The sequence below is a fragment of the Somniosus microcephalus genome, chromosome 23 (assembly GCF_052327205.1).
Source record: "Somniosus microcephalus isolate GS21.2 chromosome 23, FLI_Smic_1.0, whole genome shotgun sequence".
Taxonomy (NCBI): Eukaryota; Metazoa; Chordata; class Chondrichthyes; order Squaliformes; family Somniosidae; genus Somniosus; species Somniosus microcephalus.
Window position 1 is genome coordinate 7356724 of NC_141009.1, and position 16629 is coordinate 7373352.

Below are 16629 nucleotides of genomic sequence, written 5' to 3' on the forward strand. Positions count from 1 at the left end.
CCCTGTTCCTTCTGCCAAAATGCATCACCTCACACTTCTCTGTATTAAATTCCATCTGCCACTTGTCTGCCCATTCTGCTAGCCTTTCTATTTCCTGTTACAATTGATTGGTATCATCTTCACTGTTTGCCACACCCCCAAGTTTGGTGTCATCGGCAAATTTCGAAATTCTACTCTGTATTCCAATATCCAGGTCACTTATATATATCAAAAAAAGCAGTGGCCCCAGCTCTGACCCTTGGGGAACACCACTGTCTACCATCCTCCAGTCTGAGAAACAGCCATTTACCACAACTAGCTGTTTTCTGTCCTTAAGCCAATTCCTTATCCAAGCTGCCACTGACCCACCTATTCCATGAGCCTCAATTTTGTTAACCAGCCTTCTATGTGGTACTTTGTCAAACGCCTTCCAAAAATCCATGTAGACAACATCCATTGCATTCCCTTCATCAATCCTCCCTGTTACTTCATCAAAAAATTCAATTAGATTAGTCAAATGTGATCTGCCTTGTACAAACCCCTATTGGCTCTCCTTAATTAGCTTAAACCTCTCCAAGTGCCCGTTAATTTTTTCCTTGATTATTGTTTCTAAAACTTTACCCACCACTGATGTTAAACTGACCGGCCTGTAGTTACTAGGATTGTCCTTACACCCTTTCTTGAACAATGGTGTCACATTTGCCACTTTCCAATCCTCAGGCACCTCCCCCGCATCTAGGGAAGATTGGAAAATTATGGCAAGCCCTTCCGCTATCTCTTCCCCCAATTCCCTTAGCAACCTGGAATGCAAGCCATCTGGACCAGGCGACTTGTCCACTCTAAGCATACCCAGCCTTTCTAGTACATCCTATCTATCAATTTTCACCCCTTCCATTGCTTCTGCCTATTCCACTTCTATCGATATTTTGTCAGCATCCACCTCCTTAATAAACACCGATACAAAGTACTCATTGAGTATTCTAGCCTTGCCCTGCACCTCTAAGCATGTATCACCTTCTTTGTCCCTAATAGGCCCCACCCCGCCTCTTATTACCCACTTACTGCTTACATGCCGGTAGAAGATTTTTGGGTTCCCTTTTATGTTAACCGCCATTCTACTCTCATATTCTCTCTTTGCCAATCTTATTTTCATCTTCACTTCCCCTCTCAACTTATTGTATTTGGTCTGGTTCTTACTTGAAGAATTCACCTGACATTCATCATACGCCCTCTTTTTCTGTTTCATCATCTTCTCTATCTCCCTCGTCATCCAAGGAGCCCTTGCTTTGGTTCCCTTACCCTTCCCTCTTGTTGGAATGTACCTAGCCTGTACTTGGAACATCTCCTCCTTAAAGATTACCTATTGTTCCGTTACAGTTTTTCCCGTCAGTCTTTGGTTCCATTTTACTCTGGCTAGATCCTTTCGCATCCCATTGAAGTTAGCCCTATTCCAGTTTAGAAGTTCCACTCAAGATTGTTCCTTGCTCCTCCCCATTGCTAATCTAAATCTTATGATACGATGATCACTCGTACCCAAGTGTTCTCCCACAGACACTTGGTCGACCTGGCCCACCTCATTCCCCAGCACCAGATCCAGCACTGCCTGCTTCCTAGTTGGGCCAAGAACATACTGGTCAAGGAAATTCTCCTGAACACATTTCAGAAATTCCTCCCCCTCCTTTCCCTTTACCCTAACATTGTCCCAATCGATATTTGGGTAATTAAAGTCCCCCAATATCACCACTCTTTTGCTCTTGCATATCTCTGCGATTTCCCTGCAGATTTGCTCCTCTACCTCCCTCTCATGTGATATGTTGCTGCTTTATGCAAAGTGTGACATTTGGCCGGGGCTCAGTGGGTAGCATCCTCACCTCTGAGTCAGAAGGTTGTGTGTTCAAGTCCCACTCCAGGGACTTGAGCATAAAAATCCAGGCTGACACTCCCAGTGCAGTGCTGAGGGAGCGCTGCACTGTTGGAGGTGCCGTCTTTCAGATGAGACGTTAAACCGAGACCCCGTCTGCTCTCTCAGGTGGACATAAAAGATCCCATGGCACTATTCTGAAGATGAGCAGGGGAGTTATCCCCGGTTTCCTGGCTAACATTAATCCCTCGTCCAACATCACTAAAACAGATTATCTGGTCATTATCACGTTGCTGTTTGTGGGAGCTTTCTGAGCGCAACTTGCCCACCATGTTTCCTACATTACAACAGTGACTGCACTTCAAAAGCATCTGAATTGGGCCTCTGTGAATTAAATCCCCAATCATTGGGCCTTAGGTCATCCCTCGATTCCAGGAGTTTGTGAAACATTCAGCCATCTTGCCTCCCATCTACCGCCCTGCGTAGACTTCAGCTCATCCAAAGCTCTGCTGCCCGTGTCCTAACTCGCGACGAGTCCCGTTCACCCCCTCCGCTATCTCTGTAACTTCCTCCAACCCCACAAATCTCTGCGATCCTCCAATTCTGGGCTCTTTTGCATCCCCGATTTTCATCGCCCCACCATTGGTGGCCGTGCCTTCAGATGTCTGGGCCCCAAGCTCTGGAATTCCCTCCCTAAACCTCTCCGCCTCTCTCTCCTCCTTTAAGACGCTCCTTAAAACCTACCTCTTTGACCAAGCTTTTGGTCACCTGTCCTAATATCTCCTTCTATGGCTCGGTATCAAATTTTGTCTGATAATCGTTCCTGTGAAGCGCCTCTGGACATTTTATTATGTTAAAGGCGCTATATAAATGCAAGTTGTTGTTCCTGTGGTGACCTTGGAACTTGGTGCATTTACCGGTCCCAGACCCTGTTCTAGTGTAGTTGGGCTCGGTTTCGGACAATAATCTTCCTCTGATTGACTTCTTTTCTCCTGAAGAGCTGGGACAATTTAACCGCAGAGATTGAGGATTTGGAGAACGCGCTTCGGTCCAAAGACCAGCGGATCGAGGAGCTCCTTGTGGCGATGGAGCCTCGAGTGAAGGCCTTGAACATGGGCATGGAAACCAAGCGATCCTATGAGCAGGTGAGGTGGCCTTTGGAGCACAGGCTGCATTCCCTTCCTTGCAATGTACCATGGCATTGATACTCAGTGATGGGCAATGAGTATCACCGCTATCCCACATTACAACAGTGACTGCACTGCAAAAGTACTTCATTGGCTGTAAAGCGCTTTGGGACGTCCTGAGATTGTGAAAGGTGCTGGAGAAATGCAAGTCTTTCTTTCTCCTTTCCTTCCTTCCTTTCTTTCTTTCTTTCTTTCATTCCTTCTTTCCTCCTTTATTTCTTTCTTTCTTTCATTCCTCCTTTCTTTCATTCCTCCTTTCTTTCATTCCTCCTTTCTTTCATTCCTCCTTTCTTTCATTCCTTCTTTCTTTCATTCCTTCTTTCCTCCTTTATTTCTTTCTTTCTTTCATTCCTCCTTTCTTTCATTCCTCCTTTCTTTCATTCCTTCTTTCTTTCATTCCTTCTTTCTCTTTTCCTTCCTTACCCTGGATCCAGAGATGGCTCCATGCCAACAGCTGGCCCAGTTGACTCTGCCTGTCTATCCAGTGGAGCGGCGTGCTCCTCCCCTTTCTGTGAAGAGGTCCTTTTCTTCAATTAGTCCGGTTGTGTAAACACAAATCTATCTCCCCTTTTAGCTCTTGAGTCGTGTCAAAGCTGCCCAGGCCACCGCCAGGGCCTCGATCCAGCAGGCCAAAGGGATAAAGGAAGAAGGGATCTCCTTGCTGAAAACTTTGGAAGGTACAGTCTTATGTCGTCGCTCCCCACCCCAGTCCAGAACCATCCAATCGGATCAAGGAGAGTCTATTCACATTCCAATTGGTGTGGGGAGGACAGGCGTGCTGGGCGACCAATGGTGGGGGCGGGGCGGTTGGAGACCGGAGGTCATGTGGTGAGGCCTCGACGAATAGGCCGCGGTTGAACCTGAGCCCAGGCTGCTCCTTGTGGGCCTCAGTACCACACCAGTAGAGCTGATATAGCTGAGCACAGGCCGGGATTAGGTTGACAACTTTAGAGAGCCTGATTGCCGCATTTATTCAGACAAGTCACAAAGGCGGGGTGGGGTGAAACATTAGGGCATCCGGCTCACACGCTTGGCTCGAAAGCGGGGATGAAATGCTTACACAGACCGCTTGCCGACGGCATTTTTCAGCCCCTCGAGCCTGTTCCACCATTCCATTAGATCATGGCTGATCTGTATTTTAACTCCATTCACCCGCCTTGGTTCCATAACCCTTAATCCTCTTACCCAACAAAAATCTATTGGTCTCAGTTTTGAAATTTTCAACTGACCCCCAGCCTCAACAGCTTGTTGAGGGAGAGAGTTCCAGATTTCCACCACCCTTTGTGTGAAGAAGTGCTTCCTGACTTCACCCCTGAACGAAATAACAACAGAAAACGCTGGAAAAACTCAGCAGGCCAGGCTATATCCGTGGAGAGAGAAACAGAGTCAATGTTTCAGGTCAAAACCCTTCGTCAGAACTGAGAAAAGTTCTCTCCGTTCTGACGAAGGGTTTCGACCTGAAACGTTGACTCTATTTCTCTCTCCACGGATGTTGCCTGGCCTGCTGAGTTTTTCCAACGTTTTCTGTTGTTATTTCGGATTTCCAGCATCCGCAGTATTTTGCTATCACCCTTGAACGGCCTGGCTCTAATTTTAAGGTTTATGCCCCTCCTTGTTCTGGACACCCCCACCAGAGGAAATAGTTTCTCCCTATCTACCCCATCAACTCCTTTAATCACCTTAAACACCTCGATTAGATCACCCTTTAATTTTCTAAACTCAAAGGAATACAAGCCTCGTCTGTGCAACCTGTCCTCATAATTTAACCCTTTTCGTGGTTTTTTTAATTGTTATCTTTGTTTCAGACAACAAGAGATTGTTTTCAATGAAGAGGATGAAAAGCAAAGGGGTTTTCAGGAAGATGGGGCCCATCAGAGAGAGGGTGATGGCGGAGGCCGAGAGGAAGACTGCACTGGCCGGCCGGATGTTGGGCGTGGCCAAGTCGAGCTCCGCCGTCAGCAACGGTTCAGCGGCCCGAGCCTCGCACCTCGCCAGAGGCATCACAAAGGTCAAAGGGGAACGATGTTACCTCCCGCGCGCTTAAACCATTCGAACCAGATCCCCTTTCTCCTTCCCATAATCGGGTCGACACCGAGTGCTGTAATATCGAGAGAGAGAAGGGGATCTGCCATACGTGGGTTCGGTGTTTGTACAAGAACATCACTCAGTCACTGCTTAGGCCCCAGCTGGAGTATTGGGGCCAGTTCTGGGCCCCAAGGTTTAGGAAGGATGTCAAGGCTGGGGTTGGTGTTGAGTTCTGGGCTGGGTCTGGGGTTGGTGCTGAGAGAGCAGACTTGACGACATTAATGGCATCGAGTACAACAGCAAGGAAGTTATGCTAAACCTTTATAAAACACTGGTTAGGCCTCAGCTGGAGTCTTGTGTCCAATTCTGGGCCCCAAGGTTTAGGAAGGATGTCAAGGCCTTGGAGAGGGTGCAGAGATTTACCAGAATGGTACCGGGAATGAGGGATTTCAGTTATGCGGAGAGACTGGAGAAACTGGGATTGTTCTCCTTAGTGCAGAGAAGGTTAAGGGGAGATTTAATAGAGGTGTTGAAAATCATGAAGGGTTTTTGAGAGAGTAAATAAGGAGAAACTGTTTCCAGTGGCAGGAGGGTCGGTAACCAGAGGACACAGATTTAAGGTAATCGTCAAAAGAACCAGAGGGGAGATGAGGAGAATTTTTTTTACGCAGCGAGTTGTTGTGATCTGGAACGCGTTGCCTGAAAGGGCGGTGGAAGCGGATTCAGTCGTAACTTTCAAAAGGGAATTGGCTAAATACTTGAAGGGAAAACATTTGCAGGGCTCTGGGGAAAGAGCAGGGGGGAGCAGGATTAATTGGGGAGCTCGTTCAAAGAGCCGGCACAGGCGTGATGGGCCGAACGGCCTCCCTCTGTGCTGTATTATTCTATGATTATTAATTGGGGCACAACTCTGCCAGGCCAGAATTTCCTCCCGCCACAGGGCAAGACCTTTTCACCCCTGACCTTTTGTAAGGGCCGAAAGTCTGGGGGTCAACTTTCACCTTGCCTTTCCGACCTGTGCAATCCGTGGCTTTGCCCCGCCCTGTCCCCTGCCTCCACCCCTCTCCCTTTCGCTGTTCCCATGCCAACTGGCGGATGCCCAGGTCCAACAGTCCGGGGGTTGGCGACATGCAAATGGCGGGAAACGCCTGCTTGGGCAGTTTGTGTCTTGGCAGCGAACATAGCAACAGGAGTCGGCCATTCAGCCCCTCGAGCCCGTTGGGCAATGCTGGAAGTAGGGGGGCCTATCGCCCTCACGTTATTTACCCTGGATTGTGGATAGGCCAGTGTGGCGTTGGGCCCGGGGAGCAGGTAACCGTGAGACGCTGTGGAGCACGTTCCTTCCACCCCGGATCTGCTGGGAATTCAGTGGTGCTGGGAGAGGGAGGACCAGGAAATCCAGGCCCCCCTGATGCCCAATTTTCCAAGCGTCGTGCTCCAGAGAAAGGGGGTTCCCCCCCGTGACGAGCATGTCACAGGCGCCCAAGATCGCTCCGACGGGCTCCACCCCCGGGCCCGCTCGGCCCTGGCAAACCCATCCCATAATCAGTCCTGTCGAACCTTCGAGAAACCCGCGGCCACATTTCTTCCCCCATAGAGGCAACCTCAGGCTCCCTTCTGCCTTCCAGGAGGCCCAGAAGATCAGGAGACGGGCCCGGGATCAGGCCGCGCAGTCTGGCTCACTCCGCTCGCAGCTGGAGGCCGTGCAGGAACAACTCGCCGCCCGGGAGGACCAGGCCGCGGCCTTGAAGGCGAGGGTCGGCGAGGAGATGGAAACGGCGGCCAAGGTAACGGGTAAAATTGACTCGCGACGGGGCAGTCGGTGTGTCGAAGGCCCTTAACGTTGAGGCAGGGTTTTTATATCTGCCACCTAGGGGGTTGCCAACCCTCCAGGTTTGCCCTGGACTCAGAGGGGGCAGGGCGCGCAACCGACCGAGCCAAGCTGACACATATACGGTCTCCCTCTCTGTGCTTCTGACAGGTTCTTAGCGAAACGGAAACGATGGGAAAGAGCATGCAGAAAGCGAAACACTCGCTCGATCATGATGTGAAGCAGTTGACAGAGTTGCTGAAACAAATAGGTACGTTCAGGGACAGCAGTCGGAGCCTATCGGGGAGAGAGCCCTGAGTCTCGGGCAATCTTCCCTCTTTTATTTGCGGGGGGTGCGCAGTCCCTTTAAGTAGCTGCGCGGCCCGTTCAGATTTTCGCCCATGCACGGTGACGTAATAATACTCACTACGCACTTGGTTTGAGTATAAAACAAGGCTTTAATCAACTTGTTTCAAAACATGGAGTTCTAGTTTTCTTTCACTAGTTCCTGTTTACCAAATGTCCTGGGCAAGCTGGGCCCACGCCCGAGTATTTATGCTCCTTGGACGGCGCCACCAGCTGGCCGTCCAGTGTTATTTCATGAGTCTTTCTTCATGGATCATAAGATTCATAACATGTGGTTTCTCCTGTATAAAAGCCGGTGAGTGGCTTGCGTGGGAACTCCAAACCGCTGCGCGGCTCAGCGGGAACGGCGCAGACACGATGGGCCGAAGGGCCCTCTCTCTGTGCTGTATAACTCTCTGACTCTATGTCGGTCACAGGGTCCAGTGGTGTCGCTGTCTGCGGCCTAATTTCTTTTTTTTTTGTGTGTGTTTTGCTAACAGAGAGCCTGCAGATTGACCGAGCGACGGAAGAAACGCTGAATAAAACAGAGAGCAAGGTGGGGGCGCTGAGGTGGGCGATCGAGCGGAAACTGACGCAGAAAGTGCGGGAGCTGGAGGCTGCCTCCGAGATGCAGATCCTGAAGATGAAAGCGTTCGAAAAGGACATCGAGGAGATCCAGGCCGACAAGCGCAACCTGGAGGACATTGTTCAGAACTTGCCCCAGGGCTGTTACAGCAGAGTGGGACAGAACAGGCAGTGAGAAGTTGGGGAAGAGAAAGGGAGAGGCGATTTACTGTGGCCGGTTTTTGTGTTTTATAATCTCAAGACATTTGCCATTGCCACCAAATTGCCGCCATTTAATGAACCATTTCAAATGAGTCATTTGTTCGGGCGTTTAGCCCCCTTCCAATGTTCCTTCCCTCTCCTCCTGTGACTCGTGCTGGCTTTGGTCCAATGGGTAGACGTGGCCCTCAGTCCCTCAGCCGACTGCCCGTCGTTCGGACGCGAGCCCTTCGTACCGTTTTGTTGGATGATGAGGCACTGTCGGGCCGAACACCGCCCTCACCCCAATGTTCTCACACACACACACACGCAATTGGAGAATCTTGTGTTCTCTCACTGGTCCAGGGGGGTGCGGGGTGGGGGGGGCGTTCAGAGACCGTCGCCCTTGCTATCGGATTGAGCCCCTAACCCTTTCTGCTCCTAAATAATCCGCTGACGACCAATGGTTCCCCCCTAAGGCATGCGGCCGCGCATCAATCGGCAGGTCCCGCGCAGGCCGCTTGCAAGCTGTTGCCGCTGGAAGATGGCGCGCACGCGTGGTCGCGCGGCAGATTTAAAGGGACCGGGCACGGGGAAAAAAAGAGAGGGAACATTGCTGCCAATACCGTGATACATTTACCCATTAATAACCGTGATACAATTTGAAGTCCACATATCTAAATCAAACAATCTTGGTATCTGAATAGGTCTGCAGCTCTTGAAAGTATCATACTTGCGCCGGATTGCCTCAGATACGATCTTCACTAACCATCAAACCAGTCACCAATCTTGATGGGGGGCAAATTAACAAAAAAAGTAAAAACAAAAAATTATAATTAGTAACTGTAGAATTCAGGCGCGTCATTCTGGAGTTGGACGTTTTAACTCGAGCTCTTTTTCCCTTCTCTAGCCCAGGGAGGCGAAGGCCAGGTTTAACACCCTGTTTTTTGCCCCATTTGAGAACAGCAAACTGAGCAAAGAGCAGGGGTCAAGCTGCGGGACCTTGCTGGACTGTACGGCTCCCTCCCACCCCACACTCAGCATTCCTTCCTTCATAAGGAAAACCAGTCTTTATTTTTTGAAACTTTTTTTTTTCTGACCTGGAGCCAGGCTTTATGGGCAGCTGCCAATGTACAAAATGCAATATAAATTAACCTCCAATTGGCAGTCAAGATATGTTGCTTTTGAGCAATTGGACTTTCGCCTTAGCAGCAGAATAATACATTGCCTGGTACAATAGTTGTGTCGTTATGAAGCAGTGTAGCGAACAAACTAACTAACTTGTATTTATATAGTGCCTTTCATGACCTCAGGACATCCCAAAATGCTTTACAGCCAATTAAATACTTTATCCTCCTACTCGCCATGAGCAATGCCACGGGAGACCCACTAACCCAAAACAACAATAACTTGCATTTATATGGCCTCTTTAACGTAGTAAAATGTCCCTAGGGGCTTCACAGGAGCGTAAATCAGAGAAAATCTGACACCGAGCCACATGAAGGAGACATTAGGACAGGTGGTCAAAGCGGGAGGTTTCAAGGAGCGTCTTAAAGGCGAGGTGGGAGGCGGAGAGGTTTAGGGAGGGGCTTCCACAGACAGATCTATATCAAGATTCCAGCCTGAGGATGAGCGCGTAGTTTCCAAGATGCCTCCGACTTTAGTCACTGTATTAATAAATCACCACGCCACATCGAATCCACAAGTTAATGTATCATCTTCAGATTATTCAGAGCGACGTCGATTACATTTACAACAGATTAAAATAGGCAATGACTGCAATAACTTACATCAATAAACCCATTCATTGTGCACACTGAAGCTGCCTTTAACTTCACGTTTCACATCGATTATAAGGCAAGATCGCAGCAAAAAAGGTCATTTCTAATTTTACACTCGCAGTGCACAACCTTACCCCACACCCCACCCCGGCACCTCCCCACCCCCGCACCTCCTCTTCCCCACCCCCACCCCCACCCCATCACACCCCCACCCCCACACCTCCTCTTTCCCACACCTGCACCTCCCCTCCCCCACCCCTGCACCTCCACACTCCCACCCCATCAGCTTATCACTCCCACCCCCGCACCTCCCCACTCCCACCCCATCAGCTCACCTCCCCACCCCCATCTCCGATCACATATCGGAACTTCAGACACACACAGCCCACGATTTTCCAAACATTTTAAAAAACAACAAAGGTACTTGCATTTCTATAGCGCCTTTCACCACTTCAGGACGTCCCAAAGCGCTTTACAGCCAATGAAGTACTTTTTGAAGTGTAGTCACTGTTGTAATGTGGGGAAACATGGCAGCCAATTTGCGCACAGCAAGCTCCCACAAAACAACAATCTGATAATGAGCAGATATTCTGTTTTTGGTGATGTTGGTTGAGGGATAAATATATGGCCAGAACTCCCCCTGCTCTTCTTCCAATAGTGGCCTGGGGATCTTTTATGTCCAGCTGAGAGGGCGGCAGACGGGGCCTCAGTTTAGCGCCTCATCCGAAAGACGACATAAAAACCCAACTGCTTCACTCGTGATTCAACACAAGCGGCCGTCCTTACCCGGTCTGGCCGAGAGTCCCACACTATCGAAACCATATGCCCTCTTCATGCCCTCTGAAGCCATCCAGCAAGGCACCCAGTTGCAAACGAACGCTGCAAAGTTCAAAAAAGAAAGAAAGCCCACAACCTTCTCTGGGCAAATGGAGATTGCCTTGCCAGCATCTCTCAAATCCCAAGGACAATTTTTTTTTTTTAAAGACGTAAAATGAGCAGGTTTGGGCGCCTGTGTGAAAATAACACGCACAACAACATAGTACAAGCACTACATGCCCCTTCCAAGGGGTTTGATAGAGTAACTAAGGAGAAACTGTTTCCAGAGGCAGGAGGGTTGGGAACTGGAGGACACCGGTTTAAGATAATTGCCAAAAGAACCAGAGGGGGAGCTGAGGAGAATTGTATTTAACGCAGCGAGTTGTTGTGATCTGGGATGCGCAGCCTGAAAGGGCGGTGGGTGCAGATTCAATAGTGACGTTCAAAGGGGAATTGGATAAATACTTGAAAAGGAAAAATTTGCAGGGCTGTGGGGAAAGAGTGAGGGGAGTGGGATGAATCGGAGAGCTTGTTCAAAGACCCGGCACAGGCACGATGGGCCGAATGGCCTCCTCCTGTGCTGTAATGATTCTACGTTAAATGATGAAGTCTGCCGAACAGGATTTCTACTCTAATCTTTAGATACGCGCTCACGCTGAAACTTCACCAAAGTCTGATTCAGAATTTAGGAAGTCGTCGGAAGAGAGCAGAATTGACCAGGTGTGACTGGGGATCCCAGCACACAAGGTCTGGGACTGCCATCACCTTCCATTCAGTCTCGCACGAAAAATCTCTTCCGCCGCCTCTCCGTTTAATGCGGCGTATCTAAAGTTAAATTTATATTAATTGATTGAGAGCACCGACCTACTTGTAAGATATTTAATCACTGTTATTAAATGATTATTTTGATGATTCTGTTACAGCGCCATTCATCGCGTGTATTCTGCCCTTGCAGCGCGTTCCTATGCAGAGCTAGACAGGTCGCTAACAACTTGATATCTTCCCATAAAAATCACAAGGCTTGACTTTTCTTGTAAACTTTACTGAAAGATTCTTATTGTGAAACTGAAATACAATACAGAAATGGAAGCACACATTAGTACACAAGCACATAACTGATCTGCATACACAAATTTAGGTACGCCTGAGCAACACAGTACATTTGGCATGTAAATTACCAAAACACGTGGAAACACAGCTTACTGTGAATATACATTTAGCAAACTGAAAGGCATTCTCTTTAAATTAGCCCTGTACATAGTGCATCAAAATACAGCTACAAGTTAACCAGCTAGACAGAGAGCGAGCACTTCACGGCTAGCTGTGTAAGTTGCATACAGAGAAAAGTTACAAACTAAACATTTTCTGCAAAATATAGTGTACACTAATCATCTATAACATTCTCAAGTACTTACAGACAAATAGTGTCCAAGGCTGGAGCGTGACAAGAATATAACTTCCCAGACCATGTGTGGCTGCAGGTCTGTGATATACAGTAGTTTACTGCACTTTACTGTGCTTTACTGCGCTTGCAAGGTATCAAATATCCACTAGGTGGTGGCACACAATGGAAATCGACCCAAATTACTCAAACCCCTGAATTAACTGGAAAACTAACATAAATTCCTAAAGAAAGGCAGCACACTCCCCGCTTGGTCCATTGTACCACTACAGATACAAAATAAACCTAAAGAAAACGTCCTTTGGCTGCAAACATACTCAGAATCCTTTCTCTAGGTTTCTTGAGAAAGGAGGACTACGATCTCTGAGACTGGCCTCAGAAACACTTTGACAGTCCCCTCCTTGACAATCTTCACCTCTACCTTGCGGACCCTCTTGTCCCTGCTCGGCAGAGTTTTGGCAACCAGTCCCACTGGCCATTCATTTCTGTGTGCTTGGCTGTCTTTCAGCAAGACATCTCCCACTTTGACATTTGGCTTGTCTTCTGTCCATTTCCTACGGCTCTGTAGGGTGGACAAATACTCTCCTCTCCATCTCTTCCAAAAAGTGTCTGCAAGACACTGGACTTGCTTCCACTGCTTTCCGTGCAGCTCAGTCATGTCGAAGTTTCCAGAGGGGGCTGAAATAGCACTCATCTTTTGAGTCAGGAGCATCGCTGGGGTGAGGACTGCAGGCATGTCTGGGTCGGTGGACACCGGCACCAGGGGTCTTGCATTCATGATCGCCATGACTTCAGCCATGAGAGTGCTCAAGACGTCGTGTGTGAGATGAGTAGGTCCCGTCCAAAGCAGCATAGCATCCAGAATACGCCTGGCAACACCAATGAGCCTCTCCCATGAACCACCCATGTGGGATGAATGCGGGGGGGTTAAACACCCACGTGCATCCTTTCTTTTGGAGGTAGCTTCTTACCGCTGCATCGTCCGTGTGGATGTCCAACTCCTTACAGGCACCCACGAAGTTAGTCCCTCTGTCGGAGCGGAGAAGTTTGGCTGGACCACGGATTGAGAAAAACCTCCTCAGGGCACTGATGGTTAGGAAAGCTTTGTCATCCATGGGTAGTGTTGGTTTGTCATCATCCTTGGACCTTTCAAACACTGAGCATCCTAGGCTGTCTATGCTCACAGTGAGGTCTGCCTCTTCCTCACAGGCAGAGGAGGTTGACCTATGATGCTGCGTCATGCCATCGTAGTCTTCCTTTACCTGGATCCTGTTTGGGCATGGGCTGAGAAAGAATGTACGACCGTTGTGCAACACGTTTGCTTTATATACGTTGACATCCACTGGTTTGTGGACTGTTCCCAGGCAAACTCCACCCACGAGAACCCATCCCAGGTCAAGCCGCTGCACATAAGGAGCATTGTGGGGCCCGTTGATTTGCTCATGCACCTTGTGCACCCTTAAGATGTCTCTTCCCAAGAGCAGGAGGATTGGAGCGTCCGGGTCCACAGCTGGAATCTTGTTGGCAACTGGCTGTAGGTGGGGCTGATGGCGTGCAACCTCTGGGGAGGGAATTTCCGTCCTATCATCTGGCATCATGTCACACTCAATTAAGGTGGGGAGGGGAAGCTGTAGTTTCCCATCCATGGACTCGATCATGAAGTTGCCAACTCTCCTACCCATAGTCTCTTTTGTCCCTGAACAGGTTTTTAGCGTGTACGGAGCTGCGCTGGCCTTGACTTCAAAGAGATTGAAGAATTCTGTCTTCGCTAGAGACTTGTTACTTTGCTCATCAAGCACTGCGTACATCTTGATTGCCTTCTCCTTTCTCCCTGCAGGATATGCTTTAACCAAGCAGATTTTGGAGCATGAGCGTGGGCTGCTTGCATTTCCACAAACCTCTGTACACTTGGAGGTGACTGAAGAAGACGCGTTTTCGCTTTGCTCCCCGCTATCCTCTTTGTCAACCGCAGCACTCTCGGTGGTTGAAGGAGGAGGACCTGGATGCAGGGCTGCGATGTGTTTTTCACTGTTGCACTCGAAGCACTTGATTGTCGCCTTGCAGTCTTTTGCCATGTGCAGAGTCGACCCACAACACCTGAAGCAGACGCGATTCTCTTTCAGGTATGATTTGCGCTCATCAATAGGCTTGCCTCTAAAGCTTCGACACTTTTTGAGTGGGTGGGGCTTCTTGTGTATTGGGCACTGACGATCTGGGTCATCCACTTTATTCCCAGCAGAACTGGATTGGTTGACTGGGGGTTCGGCTGGAACATCTGTTTTGTGCACGCTCACAGAGGCTTTGTTGCTGTACTTTGTGGGTTTCTCTGTTCTCGAAGGAGCGTGACTGCTGGAGGTGGAGAAAGTGAAACTTGGATCATTCCTCACCTTTGCCTGTTGTTGGACGAACCTGGAGAAGAGAGAGAAGGGAGGAAATGCTACTCCGTAGTCCTCCTTGTACTTGGATCCCTTAGCTATCCATTTCTCTTGAAGGTTGTAGGGGAGCTTTTCCACTATTGGGTTTACCCCACGAGCTGTATCCAAATATGAGAGGCCTGTCAGGTAACCTTCTCCCTTAGCACACTCCAGTTCAAGGAGAATGTCACCCAGTTCTCGAAGCTCGACATTATCTTTGTTGGTTAGCTTCGGAAAGTCCTCAATCTTCTTAAGCAGTGCGTGTTCAATGACTTCTGGTGTCCCATAACAGTCTTCGAGACGTTGCCAAACCAGGTCGAGGCCTGCTGTGGGATTGCGGACGTGCGCTGAGCGAATTCCCTTCGCCTGTTCTGACGATTCAGCTCCGAGCCACTTTGTCATCAAATCTAGTTCTTCTCTGGCTGACAGATTCAAGTCCTTGGTTGTACTCAGGAAGGACGCTTTCCATGACCAATAATTTTCGGGACGGTCATCAAATTCTAGAAGACCTGAACTTAACAATTCTCGGCGGATGAGGTACCTAGCGAGGTCTTGTGCACCTTGTGGCTCGGGTGAGGACTGCTTGGCTGGATTGGCCAAGTGCTGTGGAGGTCTCTGCAGGTAAGTCTTACTTGTTTCTTCTCTTTTAAGCTCAGTGTCTCTGAAAACAGGCTGTTTGTTACTGTGGTGAGTAGCTGGTTCTGCTTCGAGATACCTGGATGTTTCCTTGAAGAACAATTTGGAGTGTTGTTGGACATACTCACTTGTACGTTGCACTGGACTGAGGGGCTGTTCTGGAACATATGGTTCATGGCTGTGCTCCCCGCCTTCGTTCTCCTCACCTTCTTCATAAGCTGCAGCTTCAGTGGCAGCGGCAGCTCTCTGGCTTTGGAGAATGTGGAGACTGGCGTCGAGGTCAGCTCTCTGCTTCATCACACAAGCTTCTTTTTCAGCGAAGGACAATTGAGCCTGGGCAGTTTTTGCCTTGGCATGTGCTTTGGCGGCTGCAGAAGCTGTCAATGACGACGGTCTGCTGGACCGCCAAGATGATCTAGAGGATGCTTTAGAGGACTGTGACTTGGTATCATTTGCTCGAAGAGGCTCATGCTTCTCGGTTGGCTGGTCGACGTCCTCTGTGGTATATTGTCTTCCTGAGCGTAGACTCATGGTAGCTGAGTGGTATCTTCTTGTGCTTGAGCCCGCTGTGCTGTTGTCTTTTCACTATTCTGCCCTTGCAGCGCATTCCTATGCAGAGCTAGACAGGTAGCTAACAACTTGATATCTTCCCATAAAAATCACAAGGCTTGACTTTTCTTGTAAACTTTACTGAAAGATTCTTATTGTGAAACTGAAATACAATACAGAAATGGAAGCACACATTAGTATACAAGCACATAACTGATATGCATACACAAATTTAGGTACGCCTGAGCAACACAGTACATTTGGCATGTAACTTACCGAAACACAGCTTACTGTGAATATACATTTAGCAAACTGAAAGGCATTCTCTTTAAATTAGCCCTGTACATAGTGCATCAAAATACAGCTACAAGTTAACCAGCTAGACAGAGAGCGAACACTTCACGGCTAGCTGTGTAAGTTGCTTACAGAGAAAAGTTACAAACTAAACATTTTCTGCAAAATATAGTGTACACTAATCATCTATAACATTCTCAAGTACTTACAGACAAATAGTGTCCAAGGCTGGAGCGTGACAAGAATATAACTTCCCAGACCATGTGTGGCTGCAGGTCTGTGATATACAGTAGTTTACTGCACTTTACTGTGCTTTACTGCACTTTACTATGCTTTACCGCACTTGCTAGGTACCAAATATCCACTAGGTGGCGGCACACAATGGAAATCGACCCAAATTACTCAAACCCCTGAATTAACTGGAAAACTAACATAAATTCCTAAAGAAAGGCAGCACAGCGTGGCTTGTGAATATTGTAGTTGTTAATCTAGATTGCTTTGTTACACATCTGAATGCCACTTTGCCAATCGTGACATTGATTTTGGTGTCTCGGCTTTCAGCCCATTCCCAGTGTATCTCAGGTTTTACTGACCGTGATGGGCGATGGTTTGTGATGTTATCGTCGCTTGTCTGACTGGTTCAGCCGGTTTTGTGTGGGCGGCACTAAGGAGTCTCGGCTCGGTGTCCTATCTTGGCTCCTCTTGTAAACTCTCTATGTAAACGTTCTTGCAAGCATTACGCATCTGTCACGCCTCAAAGTGTCACGC

The 16629-nt window shown here is 48.6% G+C and overlaps 1 protein-coding gene across 1 annotated transcript in view; it reads left to right on the top strand.

Annotated features, from left to right (window-relative positions):
- The window catches only part of LOC147101613 (laminin subunit gamma-3-like), a 119148-nt gene extending 107670 nt beyond the window's left edge, over positions 1-11478 (top strand). Inside the window, 6 exon segments of the mRNA XM_085965316.1 lie at positions 2839-2985; positions 3602-3704; positions 4833-5035; positions 6681-6839; positions 7034-7133; positions 7708-11478. Of these exon segments, the coding sequence (XP_085821442.1) occupies positions 2839-2985; positions 3602-3704; positions 4833-5035; positions 6681-6839; positions 7034-7133; positions 7708-7967 (972 nt within the window). The 3' untranslated portion in view covers positions 7968-11478.
- Positions 11479-16629: the final 5151 nt, after the last annotated feature.